This window comes from Pelodiscus sinensis, chromosome 3 (genome assembly GCF_049634645.1).
Source record: "Pelodiscus sinensis isolate JC-2024 chromosome 3, ASM4963464v1, whole genome shotgun sequence".
Lineage (NCBI taxonomy): Eukaryota > Metazoa > Chordata > Testudines > Trionychidae > Pelodiscus > Pelodiscus sinensis.
The window spans coordinates 143,451,841-143,472,284 of NC_134713.1; the positions used below are offsets into that span (position 1 = coordinate 143,451,841).

Here is a 20,444-nt window from a genome sequence, read left to right on the forward strand (position 1 = left end):
CACTGCCCCATTGCAGGTAAGCCTTCAGGGCATAATGTCTGGCGAAGGTGTGTGCAGAAGACGAGGTTGCAGCTCTGCCAATGTCCATGAGAGGGATGCTGCTAAGTTAGGCCGTAGAGGTTGCCATGGCTGTTGTGGAATGTGTGTGTAATTGGAGTGGTGACTCCTGGTTAAAGCTGGCGCAAGCCAGACAGATGCTGTCTACAGTCCAACTGGACAGTGTCTGGGTAGAGATTTGCATATCCAGGGGTCTTTCAGAAGTGAAGATGAAAAGTCTGTTGGTTTTATGAATTGACCTTGTCCTTTCCAAATACAAGGCAACAGCGCGGCGCACACCACACATGTGCCATTTAGCTTCCTCGGTGGTGGCATGAAGTTTTGGACAGAAGATGGGTAACACCAGAGGTTCATTGCAATTCCAAGAGGAAAGTATCTTTGGTAAGAACTTAGGGTGTGGTCACAGAACCACCCTGTCCTTGCAAAATATGGTGAAGAGTGGGTCAGCCATTAGAGCTCCAATTTCTCTCTCCCTTCTGGCTGACGTAAGCGTGACTAACAGAGCGACCTTCATTGAGAGGGGCAGCATTGAGCACATAGCCATAGGCTCAAATGGTGCGTGGGTGAGAGCGCGAAGTACGAGATTGAGGTCCCAGGCTGGAATTGGTACTCTAACAGGCGGGAACGTGTTTTGAATACCTTTTAAGAAGTGCTTAGTTGTCAGGTGGGCAAATAGAGATTTGTTTTCAATGGCTTGGTGAAAAGAACATAAGAACAGTCATACTGGGTCAGACTAACGGTCCATCCAGCCCAGTATCCTGTCTGCTGACAATGACCAATACCAGATGCCCCAGAGGGGGGGAAGACAACAGGTAATCCTCATGTGATCCCTCTTCTGTCAACCACCTCCAGAGAAACAGAAGCTACCATTCCTACCTATCCTGGCTAATAGCCATTGATGGACCTAACCTCCATAAATCTATCTAGCTCTTTTTTGAACCCTATTACAGTCCTAGCTTTCACCACATCCTCTGGCAAGGAGTTCCATAGATTGACTATGCGCTGAGTGAAGAAAAACTTCCTTCTGTTTTTTTTAAAACCTGCTGCCTATTCATTTCATTTGGTGACCGCTAGTTATTCAATTGTGGGAATAAGTAAATAACTTTTCCTTATTCACTTTTTCCATACCAGTCATGATTTTATAGACCTTTATCATATCCCCCCTTAGTCTCCTCCTTTCTAAGCGGAAAAATCCAAGTCTTTTTAATCTCTCTTCATACGGGACCCTTTCCAAAACCCTAATCATTTTTGAAATGGCTGTTATGGCTGCGAGGTGCACCTTTAATGAACCACATGAAAGACCTGAATGTTTTAGGTTTAACAGATAGTCTAATATATCAGCCAGTGGAATTGTAGATGGATCTGCCGATCTTTAGCCCGCTCAGAGAGAGAATCTGCGCCACTTGTATAGGTAGGATTTTCTTGTTGTGATTCTGCAACTATTTATTAAGATCTACCTGACCTGATCTGTAAATGTGGCTTCTATTAAGGAGAGCCAGTGAGGACCCAGGCCCGGAGGCGAAGGATCTGGAGGGATGGATGCTGGATTTGACCCTCTCGTTGAATCAGAAGATGAGGGAGTCTTGGAAGCTGCCAAGGAGGTCACGTAGGCATGTGGAGCAGGTAAGTGTACCAGGTCTGGTGTGGCCATGCTTGAGCAATGTGTATTACTAATGCTGCCCCCATTCTTATTTTGTTGACTACCTGGTGAAGAAGATGGATTAGCAGGAAGGCATATAGATGGGGTGCATTCCAAAGTATTGTAAAGGCATCCCCCAGAGAGTGTGAGCCAATGCTCGCACGTGAACAATACTATGGACACTTCTTGTTCGCATTGGTTGCAAATAAGTAGATTGTGGGGAATCCCCAGCATTTGAATATAATATGAAGTATGTTGTCATCCATCTCCCATTTGTGGTTGGAGGTGAACTTCCTGTTGAGGGTGTCTGCTTTAATATTGTCCTTGCCCAGGAGCTAAGGGTACCTCTACACTAGCCCCCTAGATCAATCTATGGAGGCTAATGTGGGCGACCGAAATTGCAAATCAAGCCCGGGATTTAAATATCCCTGCAATGAGGTTTACCAGCTAATTCAATGTAGGGGCTTTAAATTGGAATCCCATTTCACTGCCACGTGTAGACGCAGGCAGTTACTTCGGGCTAGTCAATTTCTAAAATGATGACCAGCCGGGAACATGCAAATCAAGTGCGGGATATTTAAATCCCGGGCTTGATTTGCAATTTTGGTCACCCTCATTAGCTTCCCTAGATCGATCTAGGGGGCTAGTTTAGACGTACCCTAAGAGGCTTGCGTGCGCACATTGTGATCTATAGACCAAGACCATAAGTGGGCTGCCTCCTTGCATAGGCGATAATATCTGGCTCTGCCTTGCTTGTTTATCTAGTACATTGTGGCTTGATTGTCCGTAAAAATCTGTAGAGTTGCCCTGTGTCTGTTGCAGGAAGTTCTGACATGCGTATTGTACTGTTCTGAGCTCCAACACGTTGATGTGCAGGGAACACTCGTGTGAATGCCATTGGCCCTGGACTCTGAGGGGGCCTGAGTGCGCTCCCCACCCCAGGAGGAGGCATCCGTTATGATCGCGATTGTCGGGGGACTTCTGAGGAAGGGTCCTCCAGCGCACAGGCTTTTTGGATCCACCCACCAACTTACTGAGCATTTGATTCTGTTTGGGATAGAAATCAGCTTGTTGATACTGGTGTAATGCGGTCTGTAGACTCTTTTGAGACATTGCTGCATTGGCCTTATATGCAACCTAGTATACGGTACCACTGATGTGGCTGCTGCCATGTGGCCTAGTAACTGGAGGCAAGTTCTTGTGGGAACTTGTGGGCTGATCTGTAGCACCTCGATAAGATGCTTGATAGACTGGAATCACTGGTGGAGCAGGGAAGCTGTTGCCTGAACACAATCGAGATATGCTCCGATGAATTCTATAGCCTGAGTGGGTTGGATCTTGCATTTGGATAGGTTAATTTGTATTCCCCAGAGCCTGGAATAGGGACATGGCTAAGGAGACCGCTTTGTGGGCCTCTTGGCTCTTGGTTGCTCTGATCAGACAGTTGTCAAGATAGGGAAATATGGATATCCCTTATTTGCGGAGATGGGCAGCCACCACTACAATAATTTTTTAGAAGACCTTTGGGGCTGTGAAGAGTCTGAAGGGTAGAACTGTGTATTGGAAATATATGTTGCCATGTGTAAACCTCAGGTATTTCCAGTGTGCTGGCAGGATGGATACATGAAAATAAGCATCCTGGAGGTCAAGAGTTGATAACCAGTCCCCTTCATTTAAAGCTGGTATTATGGTAGCTAAGATCATCTTGAAGCGTTGGCATCATATGTGATGATAGAGCCTCCTGAGCTTGAGAATTGGTCTCCACCCTCCTGATTTCTTTGTTGTGAAGAAATAATGGGAGTAGAAGCCTTTGCCCCTGTGATGTTGGGGTACAGGTTCTATGGCCCGTAGGTGGAGAAGATGCTCAATCTCTTGGAGTAGAACGCTCTCATGAGATGGGTCCCTGAAAAGGGACGTGGATGGTGGGAGGTAGAAGGGATATTTGTAAAAGGAATGCAGTATCCAATCTTCATGATGTCTAGCACCCACTTTTCAGTCATGATAGAAAACCAATGGTGGAAGAATGGTAGTAGATGTTGGCGGAATAGCAAGTGGGCCTAGGGCTGTTCTAGACAGCGGAGATGTGGCAGGTTGGTTAGTGTCCTATCTATGCCTGGTTTGTCATTGCTTACTCCTGTTATCAAAATGCCTCTGAATCTGGTTGAAAGGGGAGGACTGGTATCTTTGATTGAAATATCTGTTCTGTTTGTGTCTGGCTGGAGATACATGAATACCAAGGATTTTCAACCTCATCCTGGAATCCTTGAGTGAATGGAGAGATGCTTCAGTAGTGTCTGCGAACTGCTTTAATCCCTGGAAAGGGAGATCATCTACCATGGCCTGAACTTCAAGAGGAAACCCTGACAGGTGGAGCCAGGAAGATTTTCTCATCACGATGGCAGTAGTGATGGATCATGAAGCTGTGTTGGATGTGTCGAGGGCAGCCTGCAGGGCCGTGCGGGAGATCAGAATTGCTTTGTTTATATTGGCAGAAAACTGTTCTTGTCTGTCATCTGATACATTGTCAATCAAGAGTGAGAGCTGTTCAAAGATGTGGTGGGTGTATTTTGCAAACGTTGCTGTGTAATTTGTTATACGAAGCTGAAGAGAGGATGAGGAATAGGCCTTTCTGCCCATGAAGTCTAGCTGCTTCCACTCTTTATTATATGGGGTTGTGTGCGTGGCGCTCTGTTTGCCCCTCTGATTAATTGCACCCTGCACTATCGAATTGAGGGACAGATGGGAAAATAAGAAATCTGCGCCCCGTGGGGCCACGCAATATTTATGGTCAGGTCTCTTCCAGACTAGTGGGATTGTGGCTGGTGTCTTCCTTATGATTTTGGCAGAGTCCTTAAGCGCAGGGTCCATGGGTAACGCCAGTTTGAAGGCCAGTGAGGCATGGAGTATACCTGGTCAGCTTGTGTTGAATTTCAGGAAGGGTGACCAGGGAGACCTCAAGGAAATCTGCAATGCACTTGTAAAGTTCTTGGAAAGAACAGAACTCGTCTCCTGCAGTAGAAGGCAGGGGGCATGACGGTGTCGTCTGGAGAAGAGGAGGAAATGTGTGTTGTAGGATAGGAGGAAGTAGACAACTCCTCATCAATGGATGAAATTGTCTCTTCTTCTTGGTAAAGCGATCTGTCCAGTGATGGCAGGGATATTACTCTGGAGATAGGAGCAGTTGGCATGAGCTATTGTACCTGTTGTGGGTGTTGGGCTCGATATGGTGCTCACAGGTCCCAAAAGGACCAACTGAAAGGAAGTTGTATGGTAGGGGGTAGCCATTGCAGTGGTTGTTGCTGTACCACTGCATGGTGTACTTGTGGCTGAGGCTGCTTTCGGGAGGAATGCCTTGGGGAGGGGGTGCCGACCAAGGGCTTCTCCTCATCATCACTTGACAATGGTGGTGCTGAGCCTGGCGTGCCTGAGCACAAGAAGCTGCCCAACGAAGGCATGCCGCTAGTGCTGAACAGAGGTGTTTTGGGCATTGAGGACACCCTGAGATCCTCCGCAGTTGTGAATGGGGCCAGTACCTGCGTATGTGGTGCCGAGGGCAGATGAGATGGGACTATGGCTAGTACCTGCAGAGCCAACTGTACTGAGAAAGTGTCGGTGCCGCATGCTTGTGCCTCTTTGGTGCAGGCAGTGGCATGGGTGCTGATGATGCCATATGAGACTTCAGCTTTTTTGTGCCAGCGGTGCCATGACCATAGACGGCTTGGTCTTATCTTTCCTCAGTACAGATGTGTGTGCTGACGGTGCCAATGGTGTGGATTTTACTTGTCTTTGCCTGGAACCTTGCTCAACTTAGGTCCTTGGACCCTCGGGAACCTTTGGTGCCAGACAGTCCTGGAACCTCCCTGCGTGGAGCCCTAACTGGGGATGGAGCAAGGGGCACTTTGGGTGCTTGCTCCCATGTTTTTGAGGGAAAATCATCATTAATGGAGGAGTGAGATCTCTTCCTAGGTTGATCAGAGGAAGAGTCTCTTGAAGCAGAGCTGCCAGACATGGCTCTTTTGGACATGGCCAGAGGTGACAGCTGGCGCCGGGGAGAGAAGTGCTTCGGGTCAGAGGCCAGTCTCACCATCTTCTTCAATGAAAGGTGTTTTAATTGAAACTCCCATGCCTTCCATGTATGAACTGTTAGTTGTCTGCAGTGCTGGCGCTGTGTGGTAGCGTGTGCCTGACCGAGGCAGCACACACACTGGGAATGACCATCTGTGACGGGGATGGAAAGCCTGCAGGAGACGCAGCATTTGAATCCTGGGCAACCAGGCATCCCAGGGAGAGTAGAACTGTTGGCCAAACTGATGGCAATCTAACAGAGAAAGTCTTTCTTCTTCTTTTTTTTCCCTTCAATAAAGAAAAACCTTAACTCTAAACTATCAAAAAAAAACAAAAACCCCAACAACCCTGTAACACTAACTATTAACAGGGTAAGTGCTGAACTACAAGATGAATTAGGAGAGCAACTGTAGTTCTGGCGGCGGCAGAGAAGGAACTGAAGGAATGTTTTCTGCCCATGTGTGGTACCGGCACCACACATGCTGCTTGCCTCGCGTACACAGCCTACTGGAGAGCATTGCTACCGTAAATCTCTGACTAGGTCCATAGTGGCGCCACAAGGCCTAAAGTGGAGCACCCACAGGGACAGTCCTCGAAGAACCCATATCTCTCTCCTCCCATGTGAGTGCCCCAATTACAACAGGCTATGCTTAGGTGGATCTCTCTCAGACTCTTCTTTTGAAAGTGTTTCACTTTGTGTCAAATATTTTAAAAGTCATTGAGCAAGAAGCAAAGTGAGAATGACTCCATAGCCTCATGGGTAGGACATGCACTTAGGAGATCGGATACCCAAGCTCCTGCTCCACAGTCCGAGCGCCCAAACTACTTGGCCAAAAGTTATGACTGGGCGCCATCATCACTACCGCCTTTTAGTTTGTGAATCAAGCCCCCCTCCTCCTTGGGGCTTGAGTTTATGTGATGAAGTGGGGATTTTATTCACTCTGGTCTCTTTGTTATGCTGTATGTGATTCCTACTGTCCTGGGCTGTTCTGTAGTAACTCTGTGTGCATGCCTCAGTTTCCCTGGCTATTGCACTGGTGCCTTGCCGTGGATGGGAGTTTTGGGAGAGACTCTCACTGAGGGAAGGCTGCCCAGCCCAGCATGTACACAATGGCTGAGGCTCTCCTGTAACCTGAGCCTAGGTGAGAGATTCAATCAGGTGAAGCCAGACAAAGGAGATGGGGCTGCCTGCAGGGCTGGGATTCGTTGCTGAGTGTGTGGGTTGGTCTCCGCTAGCTTAGGATACAGGGAGTCTAGCTGGCTTGGGGAAAGGGAGGGCTCTGGCCCCCTATTCCCAAAGGGTAGTGTGCTGACTGCTTCTGGTTCCTGTGCTAACAAGTCTGTTCTACGCTGTATCCCTGTGAACCAATAAACCTTGGCTGTGTCTACATTGGCACCTGTCTACACTGGCCGAGAGTACTTGTGCAAGAACACTGACGTTCTAATGTATAAAATCAGTGCTTCTTGCACAAATACTCTGACGCTTCCTCTCAGGGATAAGCCCTCTTGCGCAACTGTTCTTGCAGAAGAGGCCAGTGTAGACAGGCAACGTTAATTTCTTGCGCAAGAAAGCCCGATGGCTAAAATGGTCATCAGAGCTTTCTTGCGCAAGAGAGCGTCTACACTGGAACGGATGCTTTTGCGCAAAAGCATATCTCTTGTGCAAGGGCACATGCCAGTGTAGATGCTCTCTTGCGCAAATACTTTAATGCAAAAACTCTTGTGTTAAAAGTATTTGCGCAAAATCTTGCCAATGTAGACGTAGCCCTTCTGTTCTACCTGCTAAACGAGAGTTACATCTGGCTGCTGATATGGGTGCAGAGCCCGGTGGTCCCCCCACACTCTGTGACCATTGCATGTTTTATGTTTACACTCCATGTAAACACTGGAAAGAACCTTCTCTTCCCAAATGCACAATTTATTATCCATACAAAGAATATTCTGCTCTTACCTAGAGCTGCCCTTTGAATGTGCCGCTGGGTTATCTCTCCTTTCAGATGGTCTGTGAAAGACACAAAGTGTAAGTGGTAAAACAGCTTTCAAAAGCGTGCAAGACTAATGAAGTCCTACTTGCATCTCATCACTTGAAATTTCCCATGAGGCCAGCCAAATTACATGGGTGCACAGGAGTGGAAGTGATTCTTAACTCTCCCCAACTTACCTACTATAGCTAAACTGGACCAGGTCTATTTCAGTTCCATATACCCTAAAATATAAGAAACACTGAGTGTTCCCTTTCTTAATATCATTATCTTCTTACTGCTAAGTATGTTGCCATGACCTATGCAATTTCCCTTCAAAATTCTGTTATCAGCTGTCCTTTGATCTTGTGCCACTGGTTTAGTGCAACAATTATTTCATACCATAATTAAATTGCTGGATGAATAACCATTATTCATGAATAAAAGTTCAACCAATTAAAAATACAACTTCGGCCATTATGTGTGGTTTGAGAACAGGTGGGACTTTCTGTTTATAAATATGAACAAATTAAACCATTAAAGATGGCATGTGTTTAAGAGGATTGTCTTAGAGAAGGAGGAAAATGTAAACCATTAAAGATCTTTACCACTAGGCCGGTCCATTTCCTGAGAACCAGTAAAACATAAGGGCTACGTCTACATTGGCCCCTTTTCCGAAAGGGGCATGCTAATTTTTCAGATCGTAATAGGGAAATCCGCGGGGGATATTTAAATATCCCCCGCGGCATTTAAATAAAAATGTCCGCCGCTTTTTTCCGGCTTTTAGAAAAGCCGGAAAAGAGCGTCTACACTGGCCCCGATCCGGCCCGATCCTCCGGAAAAAAGCCCTTTTCCGGAGGATCTCTTATTCCTACTTTGGAATAAGAGATCCTCCGGAAAAGGGCTTTTTTCCGGAGGATCGGGCCGGATCGGGGCCAGTGTAGACGCTCTTTTCCGGCTTTTCTAAAAGCCGGAAAAAAGCGGCGGACATTTTTATTTAAATGCCGCGGGGGATATTTAAATATCCCCCGCGGATTTCCCTATTACGATCTGAAAAATTAGCATGCCCCTTTCGGAAAAGGGGCCAATGTAGACGAGCCCAAGAAGTTAAATGTCTCAGGGTATGTCTACACTACCCCGCTAGTTCGAACTAGCGGGGGTAATGTAGTCATCCGCAATTGCAAATGAAGCCCGGGATTTGAATTTCCCAGGCTTCATTTGCATGAAGCCGGCCGGCACCATTTTTAAATGCCGGCTAGTTCGAACCCCGTGCTGCGTGGCTACATGCGGCACGGAGTAGCTAGTTCGGATTAGGTTTCTAATTTTGATTTTTTTGTTGAAAAATACAAATAGTTGAGTCACAGAGCTGAACAGAAAGGGGTGTTTATATTAGTCAGGTTTGGGCTACACTTACCAGTTTTACTGGTATAACCATGTTGGTAAAAGGTGTGATTTTTTTCCCCCACAGAAATACTTACTCCAGAAAAAGCCCTAATTAGACACAGTTATACTTGTATTAAGATAATTTGGACCAAATCAATATTGCAAACTTCTGCCAGGTATGATATCAGTATGATTTGTGACCAGCAGACGTGTACAGCAAATGTCCTTAATGTAGACAAGTATATCCCTGCAAAACTGTGCCTTTATCAGTATAGCTAGTTTCACTCAGGAGGGGTCTAGAAGGTACATTTTTGCTTTTTTAGGCTGCATCCACACAAAGAGGCTTTGGCCAGTGTATTATAGCAGTATTAGGGATGTAAAATAGTAGTTGATCAGTCAACTACCTGATAAGTCTAGGCCTATGGGGTAGTCAAGTCAGCTACTCACATTCCACCCCCCTTGCTGCCTATATCAGAGGCAGCAAAGGGGGGGGGGGAGGACAGGAAGCAGGAGCCAGTGCAGGGGGGAGCTGGCTTAAAGAACTGCTCCCCCCAGCACCATCAGCATGCTGCTGCTTCCCCACTTCCCCCATGCTGGGGTGAAAGAGAGGGCCAAGGGAAGCTGCTCCAGCTGCAGCTGCTGTTTGTGCGGGACTGTGTCCCAGAGTGGAGTTGGGATCCCCCATGGACAGGAGCTGCTGTGGTAAAGCAGCCCCCATCCACAGGGGTACCAACTCCCTGCTGGGACCCCCTATGGACAGGGGCTGCTGCTGACGCAGTCTCTGTTCATGGCCAGCCCCAGATGCCGCAAACAGCAGCTTAGTATTGCCTTAATCTTTGTATTCATGCCCATCAGTGCAAAAGAAGCTATTTGCATATATTTGCATATGTATTTGCATGTATATGCAACCACACTTAAGTTGCAGCTCTTGGCATGTGCTGTGAGTAGCATTGTGCCCCCCCCCCCGGAGCTTCCAAAGTTGAGTAGCCCTGCCCTACGCTCCTCTGATTATATCAGGACAGTAGCGCCATCTATCCACATCCACAGTGGGCTTCCAGAAACATTTGGATTTAAGGCTGCTCGGACATCAGTGGCACCAAGGTTGGGGCAACTTGCCCTGCCTTTGCTCCGTGACTGGGGAGGCTCGAGCCACCTGCCCTCCCCCTGCTCTGGGGCCACGAAGGTTGGTGCCAGGCACCATCCACTCAGTGGGAGGGAGGGGGTGGAGAGTGCTAAGGGCCTGACAATGGTGGGGGCTTGGCTCCCATGGGCCTTGGGGGTTAGGGACAGGGCTTGGGACAGAAGGAGAAAGTGTGGGGCATGCCTACCCCATCCCTAAGTTCATCCACCACTCACGAACTGTTGTATACTTGCTGCCTGGCTCAGTACAGTGTGACCAGCTGAACACAATACAGAGCATATGAGTTGTTAAATATTCAAACCAATAAAAAGCAATTTTGTATTTAATCACATTTCATTGAGAAGTCTCTCCAAGGGAGTTGTAGTCTAAGGATTTCAAAAGATGTTTGTTGTGAACAATCATTTCACTGAATCTTTATCTGTAACAACCACTTCCATGTGGTCCACTCTCTCTAGTTAAATCAGTACTGAAAATAGCAGCATTTGATTGAGAGTTTGAGTTCCAGGGGTGGAGGAAGGTTGTTTTGGTATTTTTTACATTTCCTTCAATTAATCTGCTTCTCAATATTCAAAGATCTATATCTGTATAATAATTTTAAGAAGAGCATTTAGTACAGAGAAGAACATGGGACCTTTATCAAATTTGGAAAGACATTTGCAAAAAAGGGATCAATCATATCTCTTGTGTACTGAAAACTTCCATTGGCACTAAACATCACAGTGCGGACTCCCCTTCTCTCCACGGCTCAGGTGTCTTGAATTTACTGTCAGCACTGCTGGCAAAGGATGGGAGTGGCATAAGCTGGATATTAACCAATCGTGGTAGCTCACCAATTCTGAGTTGGCCAGATACTGAAGGGTCTAATAATATGTTTGCACAAGAGCCAGGAGAAGTGATTCCCAGCTCAAACAGATATACAAGCCCAGCAGGGACAGCCTCACTGTGGCTGAGCCGGAATGCACCACACACCTTCCATCAGGACAGTGAGTGGTGAGTGCTACTCTGCAGCTCTGCAGGGGAGGTGGGTGGGCACAGAATTTTTGTGCACAGTGGTGCAGGCACACCCCTTAGAGGGAACACTGATTGTACTGCCTCATGGGAGATGTAGCTTGACTGGGAAGCCTTGCCTATAGGGGGAAATGGCGTTAGGCACTCAAAATGTTGTTCCCATGAGGCACTGCAATGGCTCAGGTGGACATGGTTTAATATTGAACTGACCTGAAATGGTTTGAAATATTTCAGTTTGGATCAATTTGAGCAAAAAATTGATATTATGTTTGGATTTTCCCAAAAGAAACTTTTGGGTTTCAGGTGAAAATTCTTGGTTTTCAATAAAAAGTTGAAATTTTGTGGAGAAAAGTTTTCCCTTTTTTTGTTTTCATTTACATTTTCAGTGAAAATTTTTTTTGTCCATGTCTACTCACAACTGCTCTAGAACACAGGTAATCCTAAAGCAAGTTTGAAAGTTAATTAGTGACAGAATTAGGAGATAATTCCAGAACTATTACCTGTACAAACCTTTTCATATAAATAAACAGAAGATTTCAGCCTCTAGTACTTCCAGTTTATAATCTTCACAAACAAATATTTATTCGAAGTACAATGAGGAACCACATGCTCACAAAGAAAAATATCTCTTGATCCCAATAATGTAAACTTATAGACAAGGTACTTTTAAATGTGGTTTGCAAAAACTGAATTTAAGACTTGGCGAACATCTCTTTCCTGATGACTAATTATGTTTTCTGAAGTCTCACCAAACAAGCAGCTAAAAATAGCCCTGCAGCTGATACCAAATCATTTTTTCCAGTGGAGTCATTCTTCATTTGGAGATAACAGTCTCAATAAAATGTTGAATGCTGCAACTCCACATGTTTTGGCAAAAAAGTAGTTTTGGGGAATTTAAAAATTCACTCAGCATGCAGCTTGCTGTCATCAGGGCTGAGATAAATCTGTTGTTTTTGGCCTCTGTTCCTGGACACATGTACCATCCTGAGGTATGGAAAGGAGATGGAACAGTAACAGAAAACTCTAGCCTTGTGACAGGAGTAAAAAGGCACAGAGAAGACAAACAGAAAAAAAAAAGGTAACCGAAGAATAATCTGAAGCATGGAAAAAGCTTCATTCATGAGGATGCTGCTAATTAAACATCATATTCAGTGATTTAAGGGCTACAGACTTCTTCTCAAATTACATGTAATTAACTAGCAACTAGTGTGAAAACAAACTATGCCAAGTTTTCCTTCAACTTCCATTTTAGCAAGCCTGTTACTAAATGGCTGCATTCATAACTCGATAATGAAGTCAGAGAGCCCCTCACCAAGGAAGATGCCATTAAATGGGAATGTTTCCAGCTTGTATGTAGTTTAAATACAATACCAAACTTGTACAATCTCAGCTGAACTACAGTGCTTGCCATCTCCTACAGCGAGGATCTGGAACCAGTTTAGGAATTTCCCTTCTAATGGAGGATAATATTTAGGCAAGATGAAAATCTACTGTAACATTTTTTGTGTTTAATAATGTTACTTCAGACTCTTTCAGAGATCCGAAGGGAGCTATGTTCCAAAATATCACAGACAAGAAAGCTTTGATTCACCACATAAAAGAAATGAGCACTCCGAAATTTTAGAAATATTGGGGGGAAAGATTTTTCAGGGCTTCTTTTGAATTTTTATCACATTTGAAGTTTCTTTTATGTTGAATCAGACATTCCACAAAATGATTACATTAGAGATTGTGAAGTTAGCAGGCCTAAGAATGAAAAGTCTGGAAATGTTGACACTGAAATTGCATATGCAACTAGAACTGATCCAAATGAGAATTTCCATCTTGCAGGAAATTTTGATGTTTCAAAATTGTTTTTTTTTTTGTTCTGAACTGGAGCAAAATTAATTTTAGAAATGGAATTTGCAAAATGTTTTAGTTTTGGAAAAGTTTTATTTTGTAATTTTAAAATTTTGTATTGGCTGTTGCAGAATTTCATTTTGTTTTATGCTTTTTTCATTGTTTTATTGTTCATTTCATTTTATAATTCTTACATTATTTCATTATAAGTCAGTAGTAGTATTGCATTATACAGTAATTTCTCATTTAACACGTGCCTGCTTAAAATGTTTTCACGATAGCATCATTTTTTTTAGGGAACCTTTTTTGAATTACATGACCATCCTCGGAATAACACTATTTCCCCAGCCAGCCCATTGCTGGCAGCTGCTCAGGGCTTCCCCGGCCTCCCTGCAAAGCAGCGGAGGGTTCGCCACTCACCGCACCATTTCCCGGCGACCCCCCCATCGCCAGACGCAGTGCGGGTCCCAGCAGACCCATCACAGGGGCATACTCCCAACCCAATCCCCCTCCCCTCTCCTCCTCTTCCTTTCTCCAGAGCCAAACACCTCCACTCCGTGCTGTAATCCAGTCTCCTTTCTCCCCCAACCTTATGTCCCAGTCCCAACAGACACCACCACTTGAAACGCAACCCTCACCTTTTCCATTATTTTCAATGGGAAAATTGACCCTGCATAACACGTTTTCATTAACACGATCATTTTCTGAAACATTTCTATAGTGTTACATGAGGAATTACTGTACAAGAACCACAGCCACAGATTTTCAGAACTTCCCAGCTCTCATTAGACCATTTTATATAGGACAGATTTTGAAAATTGCTCAACATTCAGGAACTCTCATCATGACACTTCTGGTCAGATTTGCAAAAGAGCTGACCCAGTTTGTTGTGGTGATTTTTGTTGTTGTTGTTTTTAAATCTGGCCTCTGTTCTGGCTCACAGTAAGTAAGTGTCAAATTCAGAATGAAAACCGAGGTCTTTGGATCACACTGCTATTGTGGTCGCAAACGGGCATAAAATGGAATAACTTTTTATGAGTCCTTCTGAATTGAGAATTCTCTTAATGGTATAGATTTGCTGTAGTGCCACAATACCACTTGTGCTTGGCCAGAGCACCCCTATACTCTGGTAATTTACAACTCTCAGAATATTCCAATGGGACTATGGGCAACGTGGTACAATTTAAGGAAACTCTTGGAGACTGCTCCATAGGCTTGACCATGACCAAAACATTTTTAAAGGTGTTAAACATTGATCATACTAGTTTTTTTAAAAAAGTGTTGGTTAAAATGCTTTAACCAACACATTTTAAAATCTGACCTGGTTTCCTAATCTAGGCAGGAGCTAAATGAACTCTCAGATTTTGGAGCACAATCCTGTTACAAATCACTGAATAAATGAGGTCCGGAGCATAACCAATCAAAGAGATTTTCAGGTGCATTATTAACTGTAATAGTTTCCAAGTGCCCTCTGAACTCTCCAGTTTAGTGATGTTAACAACCTTTTTTGGCATCTAACATTGAAATTGTGCTTTCTAAGATGCAAGCCAATGCATATTTTGATATTATTATTTTAGAACTGTCTTCTGGGAGCATGCTGTCTTAACACAAATTGGGGTCTTATCTTGCCACCTCAAAGTCCTAAATTAGTATGTATGCTCAAACTATAAGCATACATATTTTCATCTCCTCTGTTGGAGGGCATGCAGGGAACTGATGCACATCTGGAATATATTGCTGAGTTGTTTTCGTATCTATTTGTCCATGAATTAAATAAAGAGCTGGCCCATTACTGTTGTTTCAAACCAATGCCATATGGATACTCTATATAAACCAATCCCATCTTAATGCTGATACTGCAGGTTAGTCTTTAATGTGCTAGATGCTTTTAGACATGACCAAATGCAGTTTGTATCTTCACTAATTCTTAGGAATTAATGTATGGAGGTACAGCAAGGAAAGAAAATAAGAGGAACTGGTAGTGGTTTGTGCTTCTCATTTTTTCAAATGGCCATTGCTGAAAAAGCGCCATACTTACACCAATAAGACAGCAATTCATAGACAGATAAATACAAAGGTATTTTCTTTTTCTGACCAAATTTCTGACGATCTTATATTGATCTCCATTCCTATTCTGAGTTGACAATAACCAGATCCAAAAACAAAGGAGACAGAAAAGCAAGTTTTTGTTAAAGCACTGCACCCAGGACCTTGTACCATTATTTTACCTATGTACTTACTTGCAGTCTAGTTTCATCTCGTGTTGCCCTTTCTGCCCAGTAGCTGCCCAGTAGAAACTCACTAAAGAATTCCAGGCCCCTATTAGAATATGCTTTGCTTTCAACCAACTTGATTTAAAATTGTGGTAGCCTACCCGAGTTGTTGCCTAGGAATTGTGCTCAATTTACTCTGTAATCCCTTGTCAGATGAGACAAAATTGGCCTAGAGCTAAGAACTTGACAGATGGGGCACAAAGTCCACTATGGATGAAGTTTTCAAAATATTTTTTGAAGGCCTGGAGCTGTGAGACACAAACAAGTAACTCAGGAATGTTAGGGTTTTGGAAGATTAATGTAAGTAGGATTAAAGGAGTGAGGGTGGCGTGCTTTTCCATTCCTTCATTTTTCCTATTTACAGTGAAACCTCAGAGTTACGAACACTTTGGGAATGGACATTGTTTGTAACCTTGTAATCTTTGTAACACTGAATAAAACATTATGGTTGTTCTTTCAGAAGTTTACAACTGAATATTGACATAATCCAGCTGTGAAACTTTACTAGGCAGAAGAAAAATGCTGCTTTTAACCATTTCAATTTAAATGAAACAAGAAGAGAAACAATTTCCTTAGTCTGTCAAATCTTTTAAAACTTCCCCTGTATTTTTTAGCAGTTTAACACAGTACTGTATTGTGTTTGTTCCTTTCCCCTCTCCCCTTTTTTTTGGCTCTGCTGATGCCTGATTGAGTACTTCTTGTTCCAAATGGGGTGCATGGTTGACGGGTCAATTTGTAACACTGGTGTTCATAATTCTGTGGCTCTATTGTGCCACATACATCCCTAAGAAGTGTCTTTCTGAGGGTTGTGTGTGCATCCTGGTGAAATCTGACATAGGGTCATTTGAAAAGTAATTCCTCAGCAGAACAACAATTTTCACCCCAATCTAACTACGCATGTAGATTTCAGAGCACTTGGATCTGATCAGCAGAGAGCTCTACTGAACCTTAATTATAAAGGGCTGAAAGGAGTGTGCCCCATAGTATGGTCGATAGTTCACTGTTGTAGACTGCTCTGCTGCTGTAACATAAAAAAATGTTGTGTGGACACTACTAATCCTATATGATTAAACAACTAATCAAATTAGAAAATGGACAATGTTATATTTTACTACAACAGTTGTATGAATGCTGTCAGGTCAGTAAATGAGTCACATGATTCTAGAAATGGTTTTTCTCTATGCATGATAAGGAACAATCCATTACCGATGGTCAGTGAGCTAGTGAAATGAGTTATATTAGTGCAAAGCTGGTGTAAATGGGGTGGAGAATCAAGCCCTATGATTTATGCTAGACCCCAAACTAAAACAAAAATGATCAAAGTAAGTCATCCAGCTTTCAGTAAAGGCGTGTCCATATGGAAAAATGAAAAATTCCTTTGTAAGCGACTGTTCAGGACTAGTGATCTGCCAGACCACCCGACAAAAATGTCAATGAACTGTCCATGGTGGTCAACCAGGGCCTGCAGCACCATTGAGAAATAGCCCTTCTGATTCATGTACTGGGCCGCTCAATGGTCGGGTGCGCGGATCGGGATGTAGGTCCCATCAATTGCTCTGCTGCAGTTTGGGAACCTCAGGGCAGCAAATCTGGTCAAGATTAGGTCCAGGTCTCCCAGGCGGATGACCCTCTGCAGCAGGATGAAATTGATGGCCCTCACCACTTGCAGAAAGAGACAAACAAACACAGAAAACATAGAATGAGAGAGGGAGTGCCTGAGCCCTTAGGAGGTACTCGCCCCCCTCCCATACCATACCTTTTCCCAAACACCCCAGGAGCCACACTCTATCAGGCCACCCCTCCCAGCAGCAGGACTGTGTGAGGGCGGGATAGAACAACCCCCCCTACCCCGGGAACAGGGTTTCCCCCCACTTTCACTCCACCACCATAGCCCCCAACCCCACTTTCCCTAGGGTCCCTTTTTTACAGGATTCCCCCTTCCCATGCAGGGACTGCAGCCTGAGAGTGCTTTACCCCCACAAAGAAGGGCCCCGATGGTGGACTTCCCCACGCCGAACTGGTTGCCTATCGACCGGTAGCTGTCTGGGGTTGCGAGCTTCCAGATGGCGATGGGGCCCCCTTTTTCAGGGAGGTGGCGGGATGCAGGTGAGTGTTATGTCTTCAGAGGGCAGGGGCAATCTAGGCACATAGCTCCAAAGCCACTGCTGGTTGTCCCACCGCTCCATGGCCAGCTGGTCCCACCAGTCCGAACTGGTGTCCAGCCTCCAGAAACGCCTCTCCACAGTGGGTTGTGGTTGCCAGAGTGTAGTTCCAACACCCAGGGAGAAGGTTCCAATAATAAGCTTGGGGTCGAGCTCGGTCAGGACTAGGAAGGAAGCTGGCACAAAGTGCTGCAAAAATTGCAACATGGCCATGTGGGGCCATCGCATGCCCAGGGGCAGCTCTGGCTCCATGGCACATAGGAAAAAGCTGAGGCATACACAAAAGCAAGGCAACCATAGCAGGCACTGTGAGAGCTTTGCTGTCCCTCAAAGAGATAGGCAAGCACCTAGCAGAAGCAGAGAAATGGTTGTCCTGATGGGTCCCTTTAAGCACGTATCTCTGCAAGACTCCAGCACCAGCATTCGGAAGCAACTGGTGACCTAAAGCCCTGACTGAAGTGGTTCTGGGTGGCATTTTATGCGAGAGAGCATCCAATCAGTCTGGATGCTCTCTTACGCAAAAGCACATCACTTTTTTGATGTGCTTTGGAGTGTGGACGTGCTCCTTTGGAAGCAGTATTTTCGGAAGATCTCTTCTGAAAAAAGCTTCTTCCGAAAGGAGCCTGCAGTCTAGACATAGCCTCAGAGAAAAATTTACTAGACTGAACACATTATTAACCTCATAAAGCAGCAAAACACAGTGATAAAATATACCAGGGCCTTCACCTTGTCTATTTCACCAACAGAAGTCAGCTCAATAAAAGATATTACCTCACCCACATTGTCTTTACTTTTTCTGTTTTTTATTCTGCAGCTAGCCTGTGAACCTAACATTTTCTATTACTAAAAGGCCAGAGTTCACATTGTCACCCCATTTATAGTCAGTATAACTCCAGTATACAATTACTTTGGTTTACACTAGGAGCAAAATTTGTTCACTGTTGTTTCTCCTGATCTTAATTTTACCCCCAAACATGCCAGTATAGACATTTTTGTTTCATATACTATATATTTGAGAGTTTGTCTGCATGGCTGTCTGTCTATGTGTTTGTCTGTCTGTTCAAGAACTCCTAAATGGTAGGAGCTAAGACCACTGAAAAGCCCGGTTTCGAAAAAAAGTGGCAACTGCCATTATGCAAATGAAGCGCAGGATATTTAAATCCTCGCTTCATCTGCACTTTTGATACGTCTAATTTACATCCCTCTGCCGACAGATGGGTGTAGTTTAGACGTACCCTCAATGTCTACCTAGCTTCATTCCCACTGGGGGGTTAAGTCAGGCCTAGCTACAGTGCTCTTGGTGTGGATTTTTCACACTACATAATGCTGTAGCTATGTTGACCCAAGTTCTTTTGTTTTTAACCCTATCATTTCAAATATTAAGATGCAACATTGTAGAGATCCACTTCAAAACAGCAATCATTAGGGCATGGCACTTAAAGTGCTGCACAAAACAAAGACACACTGAACTATATTTTGTCATTGCCCCATCTTCTGATACCAGCATTCCCTTCTGATACTGTTATCACCACTCTGCAAAGCAGTAGCAGGCATCTGGGACTTTGCAGGTTAGCTTCCCTAGTGAATGAGACCTCAGTGATGCAGGGTCTGGGTATACAACAAGCATATACGCAGGGCTTCTGAAACAGCACATCTTCTCTCCCACAAAAAAAAGCAGAGAGCAGATGCATTCCCAGGACACAAGGAAAAACCCTATAGTGTAGACATAGCCTCTGTCTTGTGTCCTTCTTATCACTAAGATCACTGATCCAGTGGCCCATCTCATATATCAATTAGAAATTAATAGTTTTAATCTCCAGGTCATAAAAGGATAGATTTTATTTTCTGGTGTTTTAACTTTGCCTGATTATGAAGACCAGTTATAGTACTTCTGGAAGTTTGCCCTACTGTATGGCATGATTTTATAAACAAGTTTATTACACTTTATTCCTGCCTTTGCTTCACAGTGAAATCATGGTGCTGTTATGACTTCTCTATATGACTAGAGCCTTCCTGTTAGAATGAAAGCCTCGTTGTGCTATATGCTGTACAAACATAAAGGCAGAGACAACCATTTCTTTCAAAGTTTACAATCTAAATGGACAAGGCAGACAAAGAGCAGAAGAAAGGAAGGAGTGTAATTCTCATTTAACGGATGGAAACCGAGGCACCGCGGCTCTGTCTACACTACAGTGATCTATTGGAAAAAGGTATGCAAATTGCACTTTGTCTACACTGGGCCAAATTTCAGAAAGGCCTCCTCTTTCAGAAGAGCCCTTCTTCCTCGTGGGATGAGGAGGACAGGGCTTCCAAAAGAGCGTGTCTGCTTTTCTGCAAAAAAAAAGCGGAAGAGCAGAAGCATTTCCTGGATGTGGCAGAGTTTTTCCGGGATACCTCTGGTATACCTCTGTTATCCCAGAAAAACCCCATAGTGTAGACATAGCCTGAGAGATCAAGGGAATTGTCTAAATTCCTGTATCAAGTCTGTGGAAGAGCTAGAGTCCTCCCCTTCCTCTCTTACATTATGGCTCTGGATGACAGTATTAGCACAAGAGTACATATGGCCTTAGATAAAGGGCCTCAAATGACAGTGAATATGCTATTCCTATGATCAAAATGCTAGCACAGTTGTTTTATTCTAGAAATGCAAATTTAATCTCACACTAGGAAGCTGATCAGAGGCTACATCTAGACTGCAGGCTTCTTTTGGAAGAAGCTATTCTGGAAGAGATCTTCTGAAAAAACATCTTCCAAAAGAGAGCGCCCACCTTGCCAAAGTGCATCAAAAAAGTGATATGCTTTTTCGAAAGAGAATGTCCACACTGAATAGATGCTCTCTCTCATGTAAACTGTGATTACTATGGATGGAGTGGCCACCAGGGCACCTGTGCTTTTTCCTCTTCTTCTGAAAGGACT

General features: G+C 44.3%; 1 protein-coding gene across 7 annotated transcripts in view; it reads right to left on the bottom strand.

The window, feature by feature from the left end:
• KIF6 (kinesin family member 6) overlaps window positions 1-20,444 on the bottom strand; it is a 367,777-nt gene that overhangs the window by 49,174 nt on the left and 298,159 nt on the right. For all 7 annotated transcript variants that reach the window (XM_075925092.1, XM_075925089.1, XM_075925088.1 and 4 more), the window contains one exon: window positions 7,713-7,763. In XM_075925092.1, the coding sequence (XP_075781207.1) occupies window positions 7,713-7,763 (51 nt within the window). The remainder of the gene's footprint in view (window positions 1-7,712; window positions 7,764-20,444) is intronic.